At 47.3% G+C, this 17,717-nt stretch overlaps 1 protein-coding gene across 1 annotated transcript in view; it reads right to left on the reverse strand.

Annotated features, from left to right (window-relative positions):
• Nucleotides 1-417: 417 nt before the first annotated feature.
• The window catches only part of LOC119405068 (synaptojanin-1), a 41,451-nt gene continuing 24,151 nt past the window's right edge, over nt 418-17,717 (reverse strand). Inside the window, exons 18-23 of the mRNA XM_037671832.2 lie at nt 14,225-14,294; nt 12,429-12,635; nt 12,174-12,252; nt 10,169-10,337; nt 9,315-9,571; nt 418-5,292 (exon numbers count right to left, since the gene is read on the reverse strand). Coding sequence (XP_037527760.1) covers nt 4,573-5,292; nt 9,315-9,571; nt 10,169-10,337; nt 12,174-12,252; nt 12,429-12,635; nt 14,225-14,294 — 1,502 coding nt within the window. The 3' untranslated portion in view covers nt 418-4,572. The remainder of the gene's footprint in view (nt 5,293-9,314; nt 9,572-10,168; nt 10,338-12,173; nt 12,253-12,428; nt 12,636-14,224; nt 14,295-17,717) is intronic.

Genomic DNA, 17,717 nt, shown 5'->3' on the forward strand with positions numbered 1-17,717 from the left:
GTTTGTGTCGCTGGTTTTCGGTCGAAAAATTTCAACTACCTAGCAAAAATTCCGACATCAATGCTCGGGGAAACGTAATCTTTTAAGTAGGGACGTCAAACTTTGAGTTAATATGCATAGTAGTTACACCAGCAGTGAAAAAGTAGTAAGCTATAACGGAAACCCCCAGCACGGCTCTCTTGCCCGAATGACTGGCAAGAGCGCTACAGTACTGGGGGCGAAGGGTGTATTTATTTATAGGTTGTGACAGACTACAGTTATACAGGTAGTTTCGTGGATGCGCTGGGTGTTACCGTCTCTGTGAAGTATTAATGGGCAAGTAACAAACGAAGGAAGGTTTGAACATCAACTTTTTTGGAATCGAAGAAAGCGCAAATTCTGAAAGAAACAAATAGTGAGAAAAGTGAGCAAGGCATGTAAAATATAAAGTACACTTTATTCCGCAACAGCAACCTTTGGTGGCCCAGCGACCATGAAGAAAGAAAAGAAAATAAAAGTGTGTGACTCTGAAATTTTGTAATTTAAATTAGATATCTTACATCACCACACCCCGCATGAATATGGTAGAGGAAGCATCACTGAAACACACAATTTACACAAAGCGTTTACAGTAGCATACATGCGGTGTGTACAAGGGGGGGCTGAAGTATATTACACGTTCTATATATTATTACCCGCTGCCAAACATAACAGGACAGGGACGCACATATGTGACACATTCAATAAGTGGCAGACATCGAGTATTTGCGATTGCTGAAAGCTAACAATCAGAGGACGCCATCAACAACGATCACTACGTATACGCCACACAGCAGGGTATTTTCTGCTTTCGAAAGACTAGAGGTCGCAGGGCTCCTTGCGGTTACCTAGAAGGAAATGCAGCGCCTACACCGAACCCCCACGACTTCAAAGAATATACACTCCCAAGACAAAAGGCGTATTTGGAGTGTCCTTCTGGTGCACAACAACGATCGTATGGCCTGGTTACACTTCCTGCCTCAAAGATTGCATGCTCGCTACTTTCCTATCAAGAGTGCTATGTCACGTTGATAGCTGCATGCTGGTGGTGACCAGGCAGTCCTCGGCAGGCAGTGATAACACAGGGAAAGCATGCAAGACAGATTATTGTTGTGCGGCTGAAAGACACCCCAAATACGCCTTTTTTTGTCCAGAGTGTAGCCACAAGGTACACCGTTTTCGGTGTATTCAAAGGGTTTAGCGGTTGCAGCGCCCATGTAAGAGCGTGGTCAGTCATGCTAGAAATCGTAAACCAACAGCGCTTTGGCTCCCCATTTTAGCGCGAAGTGACTGCAAAGTACCGAAGGACATGCATTTATGTGGACTACGAAACAACTCCCCGCCAATGGGGATTGAACTCGCAACCTTCAAATGTGCAAATGTAGTGATTTACGCTGGCAACAATGTAACACTCTGAACCTTGGCTCTTGTACCTGAGCATTTCATAACCAATGCTCCACATGAAAAGTGTTTTTCTAAGCCACCTGAAAACATTAATCAATGATGTGAGGAAAAGACATTGAACAGGGAATGTCAGTGGAGCCAATGCTCCAACAAGCGGACACGTCTTGGCCAAGGCAACAACTGTCCAATGATTGCTACGTACGGAAGCACTAGAAAACGGGCAACAACACAATATCGATATGTGTTTTCAGCACCTTTTCTATTGTTGCGCAGTTTTCAGCGCTTCTTTATTCAGCAATGAATAAACAACTTGCCAAGTAATTCATCCTTCTAAACTGCTCCGCAAACGTTTTGTATGCCATTCCAATAAGTCCGTATCATTTCCGTCTAATTTTACTAAGTATATACGAATTCCGTATACATTCCATTGATAGACATTGACAGATATGACTCGGGTAACTGCTCCCTATGCTGCTCTGTAAACTGTTCCATAAGCCGCACCAATAAATCCGCATGATTTCTATATAACATTACGGAGTATACGTGGATTCCATATAAATTTCATTAACAGACATTGACGACATGACTGGGGTCATTCATTGCAACTGATGCATGGCTCTGAGACTGAAGCCACTGCATTTCATCCTTCCTATAATGGCTGAACGATTCCAGCGCCAGTTTCCCGTTAGATAACCGCGAGACACCCTACGCTAGAGATGCTGTTCTCAAGAACGACAATGCGCGCGCCGTAGTTTTGCGTCAGCCAAAAAAATGGCGTGAAGCGAACAGGCCGCATCAGTGACAAAACAGACGGCAGAAGCCAACAGGACAAGTCCACTACACTCTGCAGCAGTGGGCAACTAGAGAGTTAACTTAAGGCAAGCCACCATTTATCACCTACCCAGAGACACCGTGAGTTAAGAACGGTCAAAGCACTTCACATTAAAGGGACACCAAAGCGAAGATGAGAAATCTATGGTCATTCATTCTGTCTTCACAGGCTCATTATGAGAAAAAAAATCGAGGTCAAAGTTTCAGTCTCGAATTTCGCACCGAAACCACCAGCAGCTCGATGGGGTTTTAAAGGTGTACTGACACGAATGTTAAAAATTTTCGGATTCTTGCTCTAAAAAAAAGTACTGGGGTCGAGAAACCTAAAACGAGTATTGTGGTGCCTGGGAATGCATCTAATATATTTTAATTACTGCTATATTAAAAAGACACTTTCGGTTTTGATATCGAGAGGGTGGCTTCTCAGTGACGTTTCATAGCTGTGTGGCGACACGGGGATACATAAACTCGCAACATACTAGCGGCAAATCCGTCACCTGCTCGTTGTGCACATAAAGAACGATGAGTGAATTGTCGTCCAATGACCCCGACAGTTATTTCTGCGATTTAGACTACATGCAGGAGGCAGAGCTCGCAAACTTGGGAGAACTGTGTTGACACGTCGGGATAATGTCCATTGCAGTGGGGCTGGCTTGCAGATGCTCAGCGACGAAAAGTTCACAGTCAAATTAAAATGTTTTTATGTGTTCTCCGATTCCGGTGTGTGGACAGCGTTGACACCGCATACCAAGGAAACAAAAAATGTCCCTTTTGTGATGTCTTAAAATCGTGTCAGTACTCCTTTAAGTCACAGGCTTCACTGGCCCACATTGGCCCAATAAAACTTTGTGAAACTTCCAAACTGAAGCGTCTGGCTCCCTCAGTATGTGATGCAATTCATTTTCCCCAACAAAGAGTTGTGTACGCCCTAGCAGCTGCTGCCAAAGTCTACGATGTCGTGGTAAGCTGGTGCAGGAGCCTCAAGGTGGTGGCGCCATCTGTGGGTGCATTTTCTAGCTTATCATGTGTCTTGTCGCATCAAAAGTGGTGTTTTTGGTATAGTGAAAGCACGATTCACTATTAGTAGATGATGCATTCTCTTTCTCTTTGTTGTCCCTTTAAGGCAAGTGAAAATGTGACACCTACTACACTTATAACCGCGAGTTGAATGGTATTTCTCACATCCACTCAGAACATCCGCCTAAAAAGAAAAGCAAGAGTAAAAAGAGCATCATAGAATAAAACACGCAAAAGAAACACTTGTGTTTTCTTTTCTTCTTGCGCAACAAGATCCATTTGTGAGTTATACTCTGGAGCACAGCAAGATAGCGCACTCAGTTTATCGTGATAAAGTATCCGCGAGAATATCATAGGCAAGAAATGAAGAAACATCACGCTCAGTTTACGGGCGACTGTGCATAACTTGACGAGGAAATATAAATATTAAAGTAAACAGGAGCAGAGGGAGAGTTCTCACACAAAGAGGTACACCCACTATGGAGCACCTGGGCATCTAAGGTGGAGGACACTCCAATGTACACATGTCCCAGACTGTTCCTACTTAAAAAGTATGTTGGTATGACTAGAGACGCAGCAACACACAAGGGTAGGAGTCAAGAAGCGCGTTCAGAGACTGCAAACGCGCCACCGTTGTCGATACCTACAAATGGCCAATGCAGAATTCTGTGCCGAGAATGTGCCCTACAAGAACTGAGGATAATGAAATCGGAACCGTACTCAGGTCAATGAAAAGCGGGCATATGAGTGTGCGTGCATAATGCGGTAAATTAGAGCAAAATACCGTAGAATCACAAACCACTTATTTGTTGACATTTAGGGCTCTGCATGAGATTGGCTCGCTTTTAAATTACTTGGCTTGGCTGGCCTTCCCGCAGGTGCCAGCCAGTGATGAAATTATGAAAAGAAATGTTTGGTCTCGAAAGGCTGGTGATGAGCCCTGCCGTAATAACGTAAGGAATAAGCTCCTACATTACTCGAGAAGCAGGAGGTCGTTTGCGTTAAGATTGTTGCTCTGCGCCATTGAATCTCGGCTAGTACAGTACGTTGCCATCTACACAGTGGCTCCAGCTTTGCTGGAGCGCCGAAGAATCCGTTGGTTGGACTATCACGTACTGCTAGGTGTCTTCCGGCGTCTGCGCACGCTTTCCTTTCGTTTCCACCGCATACGCATAAACGACGTACTCTCGCGACTAACGCCCGCAAATGGAATGCTTTCTGCGAGGTTATTTTAGCAGTGCTTCATCTCCTAGGTGCAAATCTTAGTCATCGACATGACGAACGCAAGCATCTTCAGGGGTTTCAGTTGTTAGGCCTGTTGAACACAGGCGGGCCAGCCTTCGACCTCGCGGGTATGGGCGGAGGCTTTGCATCGGCGGCAGCTTGCATGATGACGGGCGCCATGACCTTTGGCCTCGACGGTATCGGCGGGGCCGGCGGCAGGCTCGGGGGTGGACCTGTGGGCGGAGCCATGTGCGGGGCAGAAGTTGCACTTTCAACCGCAGCAGGTGGAGCAGGAGGTGGACCCTGCGGTACCGGAGGCGGAGCTTGTGCCGGAGCAGGTGGCAATGGTTGTTGACTGGAATGCACCGACTGTGGGGGTAGAGAGGGCGGAGCTGAGGAAGGGGGGCCGGAGGGGGGCGGGGCCGAAGGAGCAGGGGGCATGTGAGAGGGCGGGCCCTGCGAGAAGGGAGGTGGGGCTGATGGGAGTACAGGATGCTGCTGACTGAGTTGTTCGTCTGCAACGAAGGACTGGGTAGGAGGAGGCGGCGCTGGAGGCAGGGTCTGCCAGGGGGACGAGGGTGGTTCTTCTTCCTCGTCAGCACCTCCAATGCCGTTCTTTGCGGTGTCTGGGGGACTCTTTTCAAACGAGTCCACTCTGGGTGGTGGAGGTGGCGGAGGAGGTGTGTCCGGTGGTGGACCGGAGGAGGCCGACGTCTCTGTAGCCGGTGGCGGAGGTCGTATGGGTGGCGGCACAGGTCGTGGTGGAGGGACACGCCTTGGGGGAGCAGCAGACGTTGTCTGGAGGAAGGAGTAATAAAAAACAAGCAGCTTGACATAGAGCCAAAAGTTGGGTGTTCAGTAGCTTGATGAAGTTAGGCGGAACTGCTTGACGACACGGCTCAGACCAGTTCAACATTGATTCAGTGCACTTCTGCTAAGATTAACAAATTTTCGAGGTCCCTTCGTGCTTGCTTTAATACAAGTACGTGCTACACTTGACCAACAGCACTTCAATTACATTCAACGTCCGATTTTTTGGACTCCCTAGGGACCGCGAAATCGTCCGAAAAAACGAATTCATGCGCTTTTATTCCGCTCAAGCGGTCAAATCGCTACAGCCACGTGCAAAATAGCTTTAATGCCTCCCAGTACAATTATTAGGCATTTTGGTGTGCGCCCAGGCTCTCGCAAATACATTCGGTACCTGCCGCAAACCCCGCTTAACTACGTGCCAACCGCCACTTGCAAGAATGCATCTCGTGATGAGCGCCGCTGATACCAGCAAAGCGCGGGATGGATTACGACTCTCTCGCATGGAGTGTTTGGAAACGATGACGCGGAAAACAAAGACTGTGGCGGAAGAGCGGACGACTCGTCCGGTTTTCCCCGATGCGTGTTCGCATGTAAACGATGCATACACACATCGCCGAATCTCCGCCGATACGCAGCATTCGCTGCCGTGTGAAACCGATCGTATCTAGTTGTGTGCAGCACATCGCCAACTAAGCTGACGCCGTCACTGTACTGTTGTTGTATCGTACGCACGCATTTATCATTAAAGGGTTCGTGATGCGCACTTTGTCCCTGACTGCACACGGGCGTGGCAATGGCAAGCTGGTTTCGTCCATGAAGGCAACGCATCTGTGCGGTACACTTAGCGGTTTTGCACAAAGAGGCAGCAAGAATGGCGGTGCGGCGCATTGGGGTTCTGGCCTGGGGTTCTCAAGCGCAGTTGCAGTATGGCTGCAACTGCGCTTGGCCACATTAACTGAAGATCCTTATCGTCAGGGTTGTCAGCGATAAGCCATACTGGCACGTTTGCCAGCTGCCGCCATCACGCCTCCGCGCATTTCCGCTGCTTATCCGTAAAGACATCGCCGCACGGCGCCGTGATAGCGGCCCCTTTGAATTGCTGGTCTGCTTCACCCCTTAACGCTTCTGCATTGCGGCAAAGCTGACTTTCGGACTGTGCTACTGTCGCAAACAGATTGACTTGCGAAAGTGTTCGAACCTACGAGATGATAGACGCGGCAGAGGTGGGGGCTTCAAATAATGCCTTTCAGACCTGCAATTTGGGGAGAAAGTCCGAAAAATCGGACGCGGAAGAGTTTCAGCGTCCGAAATTTCGGACGTTCTAATCAATTGACATCTATGGGGCTGGTGACGGTGCCGCTGAAAGCGTCCGAATTTTCGAGCATGTCCGGGAAATCGGGCATCCGAAAAATCGGCAGTTGACTGTACTTCACTGCTCATTACACGGCCCCACTGCTTCACCCTTTTGGCACTCACCTGCACACGTTACTCCTAACATTTGCCGCCTCCACTATGGCACACTTGCCCATGTCCCAGCTATGGCTGACTAGAGAAGAAGAGGCACGCTCTCCTCTTCTTCCTCTATGGCCACACTCACCTTTATTTACACCTAGCCTCAGCTCAACATCAGGCTGACAGTGCCCATCCAGAAATGCATGGTAATGTTTACACTACTGCATGAGTACTGCACAGGTCATCACCTGCTAGACTGTATTTAAAGACGCTCTCATTAGTTTGAACTCTGTTTCATTTGAACAAGTTCCCAGCCCTCCTGGAATTCGAATTAATTAAGTATGACTGTGACTTCTCAACAACTTATTGGTAATTTTTATTGTTCCCCCTGTAAAGTGTAAAGAGCATGGTATTTTGTGCTAGGTTTGGGCTAGAACACGCAGCATAAGCTGTAAAGTTAAAGGGGTGGGGTCACGGAGGAAGATCAGACAGGAGCGCCAACTCTACTCGTCTGGAAGGGACACATTATGCAACGCCGGATCTAGCTTCACAGAGTGTTCACCAGAAGGCACTACGAATGAAGAAAGTTGTGGAGGAGAGACATCAGTTGTCAAGAAATCGGCCGCCGGCCTCCGGCAGTCAGAGTATGTGCTCATGAGAGCAGGTTGTTGAATTACAGTCAAAACCACTTATAACGATCCCACGTATAACGATCTATCGGTTATAACGACCATATTTCGGTGCACTTACGATTTTCCTATGCTAACCATTGATGCTGCGTCCACATATAGCGAACATTTTTCAAAGCCTCCTACTTTTACAACGAACACTTCAGACACGGTCACGGTAAAAATATGGCACATACGAAGCGAAAAAAAGTTAAAACATTCCTTCTAAAGCGTGACAGGGGAGCGCGCTTGCGCGTGCCCCGCTCCAGTTAACTCGCGACCACGGTGCTCGCGACTTAGATATCCCAGATCGGCGAGCACCGCACGCAGATTTCGGACGCTGCGAGCGAGGTCGCTCACTTTCCAGGCGTTTCTTCATTGGCAGAATGGCAGTGAGGAAGAAAAAAAATAGTAGGCAGCATGAAGCCTTGCGATCAGCTTTCGCACGGTAACCTATCCTGACGCCGTTCTCTGCAGCTACGACCACCTGCGATGAACCAAACAATGCCTTGGAACGCAAGAAGGCATAAATGCAAGAAGTGATAACCGCGATAACTTTCCATCGCAAAAAGGTTCACTGCGTCCCTAAACTCGTCGAAGCCACAATGTGCCGCAAAAGGTCGTCCGTCTTTTCGGTAACGTCAGAGACCGGTCGATCGGTGATTACGACTTCCGCGTGATTGCGGCAATGCTTTCGCGGATAAGCATCAAAAAAGAGCGAAGGCGAGGTGGCGGCCGCCGATGAACGTGCCATTGTGACTTATAGCCGACAACCTTATCACAGTCATCTGTAGATATCCGCTCGGCTGTGCGTGTGGCGTACGCCGTACACTGCGGATTGACGGCGGTACGAGCGCGCCATGCTGCCTGCCGTTCGCAAGTTCACCGCCGCCGCGTTACAGTACACTCTAGCCGCGTCGTGCGAGACCGCTTTAAAGTGCGCGTCGCTTTGTAGAAACGAAAGTAGCTCGCTGTTGTTGAGCGGCGCGGGCACCGAGAAACGTCAATGCACTGACAGCGAGCGTATACTGCGTGTTTGACTACGTGACAACTCAAGTGCGCCGCGCATCGTCGTGCAGGGCCGCGAGAGCATCGCGGAGACGTCGAGTGCGCGTTGCTTGCAAAATGCTTGTTTTCGCCGCGTTGAACGAAGAGGCTAGTCGCCACACCCGTGCACGGTCTGGAGTGAAGCAAGCACGAAGAACGTACAAACGCGCGCATACGGCATACAGCAAGCGGCCTGGCAGTGACTCCGCGAACCGAGTAGGCGACGCGCTGCACGCAACTAGCCAGGGATGATCGGCTCCACGTCGCGGTACCGCGCTACGGTGAAATGGTGTCAGCTCATTGCAAAGGCGGTTAATTCACTCGTGAGCACGCAGCGGGCGTCGCTTCACGACGCGAAAAGGCTTAGCTTGTCACCGAAGGGGTTCTTAGCACTTTAATAAAAGTGCAAAGAAAAAAAAAAGGCTTCGCCGCTAAGCACACGTTTTTAAGGGCGAGTCCATATACAATGAACTACTGATATAACGACCACTTTTCGCGACACTTTCGAGTTCGTTATAAACGGGTTCAACTGTATTACCCCGTGCCTCGACAGATAGCGCTACGTGTTGCGAGTAGTTGGCTGGAAGCGCAAGGGAAGGGGAAAGCATGTGTGAGAGCGTAAAGAGGAGTGGAGGAAGAGAGCAAACGAATGAGTTAGACCACCGCATTCGTGTTGCAGTTTGTCCCAAGCGAATGCGTTGCACAGCGGCGGAGTCGGCGCTCCTGTCTTATCTTACTCCTTGGGTGGGGTGTAAGCCTTTGGATGCACGCAGTGGCGCATGGGCATGGACACAAACCAGGTGAAGTGTATGCTGCCGTGGCTCAAACATTCCGACATACCTGATCTTGAACAGCGGACGCTTTGACCTCCTGCTCGGGTGGAGGAGGTGGTCGCTGAGGTGGTAATGGCCTCTGCGGAGGTGGTGGCCGCTGTGGAGGTGGAGGCCTGCCTGGTGGGTTCATGGTCGGCGTTGACCGACCGGGCACGGGTGGTGGGACGGCCGACTCCTCGGGAGCTAGCGCCACGTCTCCGGAGAACGAAGGGCTGCTCTTGCCCGATGAAGACTGCGAGTGGCACTCGTAGTCGTTTGACCATTCTGCACAGTGGAAAGGGAGAATCAACGATGAGAAAGTTGAGTTGCGTCTGTGTTTGTATTCATTTCTATTGCCCCGTTTCATTGCACTATTTACGATGAACAGAATTAATGAGTGCACAACTTCTGAAAAAGAAGGAAACATCACACAACGAACACTAACGAACATGGTAGCAAACATTAAAGGACAGTCGGCCAACCTTAGCCAGTGCTTGTGCTACAGGAGTAAATACGGTACATGCCATGGCATGTATGTCATGTCAGTTATATTATGTCATGACATCTTTATTTGAGGAAATGACTCCTATGGCAGCTTGTCATTCACGAAATTCACGCCATGATACATCATCCATCCTTGTCACGCGTGCATGTCTTGCTAAGCATATTCTTAAATGCAGAGCTAGAAACCACCACAATGGATTCTGTTGTACACATCATGTCATTTGTACTGTTCATGTCATTAAATAGACGACATTCCTTGCTCATCATTCATGTCATGGCATATTCATCTCTGTCGTGCTTGCGTGTCATGCGTACCAAATTAACGAAGCAATCAATGAAACGACTGCAACAAGCTAAGAGCTTTGTGCATGAACATACCGTCGGGTGCGGCATCGTTCCCATCCAGCGGTGCTGCATCCTCCTCGGCGTCTCTGCTTGAGGGCTCTGCCAGGGGAACTGTGTTATTGCAGCACAGTTTCAGTTCGTGTTCCACTGCCTGTGCCCAGTTAGTGGTCTTCAGGGTCACCACTATGCGCTGCCCGTCCACCTGTAGTAAAGATAAACAATGATTAAAGGACTGGTACTCTCGCTTCTTTTATAAAACCAAACTTTTGTAGCAAGTCAATGGCAAATCATCTGACTAAGCCGGCCCTACAGACAGAACGAGGTACATTCATTTGTCTGTTCTGCACCTCTGCAATAACTTTCACACAACATTATGCATTAAAAATCAACACTGTGCATGTAATGGATGTGTGTAATAACACCTTGAGGTTAGGTCACATGCAGGGGCAGATATGGGATTCTTCCGAAGGGGAGGTCGGCTTATGAGAGGACCTTACAGGTGCTCTCCTAGGGGGCATACATTAAAGAATTAAGAGGGGTTCAGGGCATCCAGACCCCCATCTGGATCCACCCATGGTGATGGGACAGCATGTACAACATCCTGTAGTGCACCTGCTGTCGTGCAAAGAAGGCTCAGTCAGATGCCCGCGCTTGCTTTGGACTTCCAGAAGAAGGAAACGTTCATTTGCATAGGTCAGGAGTTCTCAAATATTCTGGCCTTGGGGAACTTCAACGGCGTTTCCGGAGTGCCGTGGAACCCTTAACTTTTCCTATAGCACGAAGACAATCAATAGAGGGGGGTACGTGACATTTCTCGACGCGTGCCACCACAGTATTAATTCACTGCCCGCATTGGCCTATTATCTTTAATACCGAAGGCCACCGTCATTGATGTTGATGTGCAACTCCTGATAATACATAGACTTGCGATTCCTCCGCAACACCCCCACCCGCACCGCGAGTCACGTAATGTGCCCACCGACCATGCACTGCATGCTTCAGGCACCCGTGCATCGTAAGCAATGTGTTCACGCAAGCAAAGCGCTGGATATACAGAAGCTTGTTTTATTTCTTGCAAAACATAAATGAAGGCATGCCAGTCACACTGCGAAATGGCCGCAAAACATAAATGAAGGCATGCCAGTCACACTGCGAAATGGCCGTCGACTGATACACCAGTCATAAGGCTAAACCTAAATGTTCATGCAGCCCACAGCCAGCACGAAGCACTGCCTCTTGCGCGTATCGAAGCACTGGTTGCGCATTTCATTTACAAACCAACATAGTGCAGTGGCAAATCATCAGTGCAATGTATGAAAACTGCCACGTAAATGCTGGCACGCCATGAGCCACAAATAAAACGCCGAGGCACCCATTAACAAACTGCGCTCACGAGCATGAATTACCAGCACTCTGTCACAGCGGGTCTGCAAATCGAGCAAGTTTCATGGCGCGTGCAAGACTACGAGTCTTTAGTGCTGGCACTGTGTGGGTCTCTCGCTACCCGCAGACAGCCGATGTGCAGATGCGGTGTGCAATGACATCGTAGTTAAATACAAAATTTCTTGCAAGTTTTCTCTTCGAAGTCATAAACTAAGCGCTAATGGGGGTAAAACGAGAGCTGGTCGCATTCATTCTCACCACTCGTGGAAACCTAAAATGTTCCTCACAGAAATCATGGGTTCTACAGAACCCAGTTTGAGAACCTATGGCATAGGTCATCAAAAAATACGTAAACAAACTCGCTCAAAGTCAGGCTTACCAGAATTATACTAAGCCTGGCTCCCTTGGGCTACCGTCCTACAGTCACTGAAGCTGCTTCACAGTGGACTCATGCTGTGTACATACTAGGTTATGCATCTGCTATTTGACTCCTTTAGTTGCATGATGACGTTAACAAGAGATAACTTTCAGCACCCTTTGAATCATGTAGCATAATTAATAAGTTCTAAATAACATCCTTAAAAAAAAGAAACAACCAGATTACGCTGCATCACAACCCTTCGTGAGGAAACTAGAGGGATTCAGGAAAGCTCACCTGTGTTCCTGAAAGGTGCGTGGCTGCTAGCGCACTTTGGCCTTCGAGGAATGTCACCCAAAGCATGTCAGCTACGTACCTGGGCATGGCAGATGCATTTACACAATTTATTTGGACCAATTTAAAAATGACAAATTGAATTGCTCAAAAGTGGTTCATGACCCGTTTAAACTAATTCAACTTTGATCTAATAATACCACAAAGAGAAGACACAAATGTCACTTCAGGTCTAGAGGGATTGAAGCATGGCCTTACCTGATCAGGATAACTTCACCGACTGTCGCAAACGTCTGGATAAGTGCTGTGAGGAATGTGTCTTCGAAGGCAGCCCCTTCTTCCTCCAGGTGCACCACCACAGTGCCATCCGGTGGTCCCATAAGTTCTACGACCTCTCGGAAAATCTGTTCTCGAACGGCTTCATCCACCTGGGAAACCTCGATGTCAATGTCGGCAACCACGGGCCTGAAAAATTTCAAACAGAAGAGCCATTATAAATTAGTCGCAGAGGCTAAACCAAAAAATTTTTTGGTAGTGACTTAGAGGAGTGTAGACACCGAGTTCTTAGGCGATGATTTTTTTTATAATCTTGAGCTCCACACCGCCTACTGGGGACCATAAAAACAGTAGCAGTATACATCGTGTTTTCAGAGAGGTTAGCTATTTGGTTGGTCGGCTAGTTAGTTATGTTAAGATTAATTAAATTATTCAGGGCGATCTGAGGCATGTCGGTATTTTTTCTATGGTTTTGAGCTCCCAGATCTTCACTTAACATAAGAAGATAACTAAAAAATACTGCCCTAGTACACCTCGCAGGCATAGTGCACACAAATTAGGACATTGAGATAAACCATAAAAACAAGAAAATACACTGATGAGAATATGTTTTTTTAATGTGTCTCATATATCTTGAAAAAAAAAAAAGCTGCGATTGTAGCAGAGCTGCTAGTTTGAATACTATGTGTAGAGCATCCCGACAAAATAAGATAAAAAAAACTGATGGCTGGGTGTCAGTACAACATTCTCTAGGAGATACACTTTCTTCACTGTTTTTCAACTTTTTCCACCAGGCAAAATTTTTCAAATTTACAGACAGGTGCCTTTAAGGCATTCAAGAAACAAAACAATCAATGCTCTCACATCTGTAATTTCTGTCAAAAGTTCTTGCAGAAAGTCTGCATTCCATAAACCTCACAAAACTCATTCAAGATATCAAATGTTCTCGATCCATTATGAAGTTCCATGCTTCTCATGATTTGGAAGATGCAATAATGGAACAATACTAAATTATAAATGAAGCCAGCTGCCAACCAATATTGGCAGCTGACCAGTATTAATAGAAACCAAACAAACTGCCAGCAGCGCCTATGAAAGGGAATGAAGTTAAGTGTGCCCGAATCATTGTGTCGTTAATTAATTAAATCCTGGAGTTCAGAGTGCCAAAACTAAGATACAGTAATTATAAGGCATGGGGTAGCCGGAGACTCCAGATTCATTTTCACCACCCAGTTTCTTTTGACATACACCTAAATCTAAGTGCACTTTTTTCTACATTCTGTCCCCCTTCGAAATGTGGCCACCGTGGCCGGGAGTCGAACCCGCATCTTCGAGCTTGGCAGTGCCACGTTTTAGCCACGAAGTTATTATACCGGGTAAATCACTGCTTTATTGATGAAGAAGACAAGCAAAATACCGTATTTCCTCACTTATAATCTGCAAAAGTATAGAGTAAAGAGCTAAAGTCGGGATGCGGGTTATACATGAATTTCAATGTACAGTCGCCCAAATCTTCAACTAGCGTGTGCATCAGCGGCTTTTCCGTTTGTCAGCGCCATATGACGGAGCGAAGTCGCAAAAAAGAAGGTTTTGTGGACATGCGCTCACCCTCAACCTTTATGCAACTTGGCTCCGTCATAGGGCGCTGATACAGTGAAAAAATCGCCGCTCGCGCACGTCAGTTAAACATTTGGGCAACTATACAAGGGGGCTCCAAGGCATTGCAAGGAAGGTAGCTTTACGGCAATACGTGGGGATCTTTAACATTTTCCCCGTACCTGTGATCAGATGTCTTGAGTTCAGCTCTACCATAATGCGCAATACGTCCGGGGCTCCAGAAAGGGTCCTCTGCAAAAGAAAGGTGTTTACAAAAATGCGTTCATAGTAGGGGCATGCGAATATTCGAAATTTCGAATATTTTTCGAATAGTGTTTGCTATTCGATTCAATTCACACTGAAATTTTACTATTCGAACTATTCGAACTTTCTAAAGACAAATGCAGTCAACACCCGGTTGAAAGTGACCCCTTCAGATTTTTAATATGCTTCACCTCATTACACTCTCATATTGCGGCAAAGCTGCCTTTCAAGCTCCGTTACAGTCGAACTTAGCCAAGAGAGAGTCAACGTCCGATTGGAAGTGGTTTCTAGATTTTCAATATGCTTCACCTCATCACACCCTCGTATTGCGGCAAAGCCGCCTTTCAAGCTCCGTTACGGTCGAACTTTACCAAGACAGTCAACGTCCGATTGGAAGTGGTTCCTAGATTTTCAATATGCTTCACCTCATCACACCCCGGTATTGCGGCAAAGCTGCTTTTCAAGCTCTGCTACGGTTGCAAATGTACTAACTCAAGAAAACGCTGGTTCCAACATGGAGATGAAAGATGTGTCAGAGTTGGGGGCTCAATTAACGCTGTTTTGGGCCTGAAATTTGGGCAGGAAGTCCGCAAAATCGGAAGCGGAAGCTTTTTAGCATCCAAAATTTCAGATGTTCTTATATATCGACGTCTTCGAGGCAGATTTAGAACTCCGGAGTTGAAGGGAGCACACCCTTGTCCGCCACATCAGTTGGGCTTCCACAGAAGTTGAAAGAGGAGGAGAGGCTGAGGAAATGGCATCTTTTCCTATCACGTGTAAAGTGTTGTCGGCAATACTTTGGCTGCACCAAATCATGTACATAAATAGAATTCGGCCTCTACATTGCCTCATTCTTGATAAGACAACTATTGATAAGACAACTATGAAACACCACCCTGTCAGTGCTTCATCAACCTAGCAAAAAGAAACACTTTCATGTTGCTATCTTATAAGAATATGCTTAGGAATCCTCTCTAACATTTTTTTCTGCAATTTAGCTTCCAAGTATTCGAAAAATATTCTAGAAATATTCGAGAAGTATTCGAAAAATATTCGATTCGATTCGCACTCACACTTCAATATTCAAATTCGCTTCACACCCAAAATTTTGCTATTCGCACAGCTCTACCGGCAACAGTACAGCGCTGCTTTCAAGAGGCAAGCGATCCTCTACGCAGAGTCGGAAAGCAACGTTGAAGCAGGGCGCAAGTTTGATGTGTCGGAAAAGTGCGTGAGGGAATAGAGAAAACAAAGGACCAAGATCTTCACGTGCGCTGCTACACGCCGTTCCTTTCGCGGACTGAAGTCTGGACGATACCCTGCCGCTGAGGAGGCGGTTCGAGATTGGGTTCACGACCACCGGCACCCGTTCCGACGGCAAGCAGCAGCAGTGGCTTACACGATGGCAATGACCGTGACTGCGTCCTTCTCTCAAGCGACGACGAGTCGTAAGCAATGTTTCACAGGCAAATAAATGTTTCTTTGCATCATTCCCTCTTCTGAAAAACTTATTGGTGAGCTATGGCCGCAGCATGAGGCTGTGTTCGGAGTCAACTTTTTTTTTAGAGGGGGTTGCAAGTTGGGTGGTCAACTTATAATCGGAGTAACTTATAATCGGCAATATACGATACACACTTTAGCAAGTGCAAAATCGCAGTCGGCACTGGGTGCTGTGTTTAGGCAGATATTGACGGGACATTAAAGTGAAACAATAGATCAGTTTACACGGACAAAGTATTCTTTGAGAACTCTACTGTCGTTAATTTCACCATCATAGGTTTTATATTAACCTAAGAGAATATGAAGGTCAAAGCTCTAATTTTATATTTCACGTTGCACCGGTATTTCGGCATCCGATTGTCAGTGCGACATCACAGACTTCAAAAGACTTGAATCTTAACAATGAATGAATGAATGAATGAATGAATCAATCAATCAATCAATCATTCATTCAATCGATCAATCAATCAATCAATCAATCATATCTGATGTGGTTGGACAATTTCACATCTTGGCCTATTGGCTCATCAAAGCCATAAACTTGACATAAACCATAAACTTGACATGCGAAAATGAATGGTGAAAATGAAGCTTCCGAACTTCATTTTCACCAATAAAGGTTGATGCAGGCACTAGAAGAATCAAAACCTGTGACATCACGGCAAGTTTGTGCAGCAACCTGAAGGCAGTGGCACCACATGCATTTTCTTTATACGCGTTTTTCTGGCATACTATGCGTCTTCTTGCAACAAATGTGCTGATAATGCTCTTGTCAAAGCTTAATTTAATAATAATAGTTGGGGTTTTATGTCCCAAAACCACAATATCATTATGAGGGCGCTGTAGTGGGAGGCTCCGGAAATTTTGACCATCTGGTGTTCAACGTGCACATAAGTGCGGCTGCCATGGCCGGGATTCGATCCCACGACCTTCGGGTAGCAGTCGAGCAGCATAACCACTAGACCCCCGTGGCGGGTTCAAAGGTTAATTTAGTAACATGAGAGGAATCGTTTCTTCTTGTTTAGTGTCCCTTTAAAGGGACCCTGAAACGGTTTTTTTAAGTTTTATCAGCGTTTAGGCAGGAGCGTCCCCAAATCATTCGCACCAGAAATTAAGCGCCGCACTGTGTACCAAGGCTGCTACGGAATTTATATCTATACCCTCCTCCTCACCACTGCCTTGCACCCTCAACTCACAGACACCCTGACATCGCCGGCGATCGCAGCGCTCTCATGAGCGCACTCGACGGTTTGAGCTTCGCGACGGGTTGCGCGTAATCTCGGAGGCCCAACAAAGACGAAGCTCGCGGAGTGGTTGATATCTGCTCCGACAGGTGCCGCCACACTACCAGCAGATCTTATTTTATTCTCCTGTACGGCGACAATCTGCAACAGCATGCGGACAAACAAAAATAATTCGAGAACGATCACCGATAAGCGTAAACTCGGGCAATGTGGTTGTGTCTTCAGGGGTGAAGTTACAGCCACAAAAACGTGGATCGTGGCGTTGAACGGATAGCGAGAGCGCGACGCTCATTGCAGCGACGAGCTGAAGGGATTCCGCTCGCCAGATGCCTCACGAACATTGCACGATGTCGCAGATTTACAAGTCACCAATTGCTAGAAATTGCTAGATATGTGGTACACAACACGGCTAGGGCAATTCATTTCGTCCAAGAAACCTCGAGATAAACACTGTCGCTCAGCTCACGTCAACACGGAGTACGTTGCAACACAGGCAGACGACGCTCGCTGCCCACAGGAGGTTCAGTGACGTGTACTGGACATACCCAATCAGATCAGCCGCCTGCGTGACGTCGCGCTTCCAATACGACGCGCACTGGAAGTGGGCGGTTTGAAAACGCGTTTGGCTGAGCCGCTGTGATCGGTGGTGATTCGCAGCTTCAAAGCC

This window comes from Rhipicephalus sanguineus, chromosome 9, assembly GCF_013339695.2.
Source record: "Rhipicephalus sanguineus isolate Rsan-2018 chromosome 9, BIME_Rsan_1.4, whole genome shotgun sequence".
NCBI classification, from domain to species: domain Eukaryota; kingdom Metazoa; phylum Arthropoda; class Arachnida; order Ixodida; family Ixodidae; genus Rhipicephalus; species Rhipicephalus sanguineus.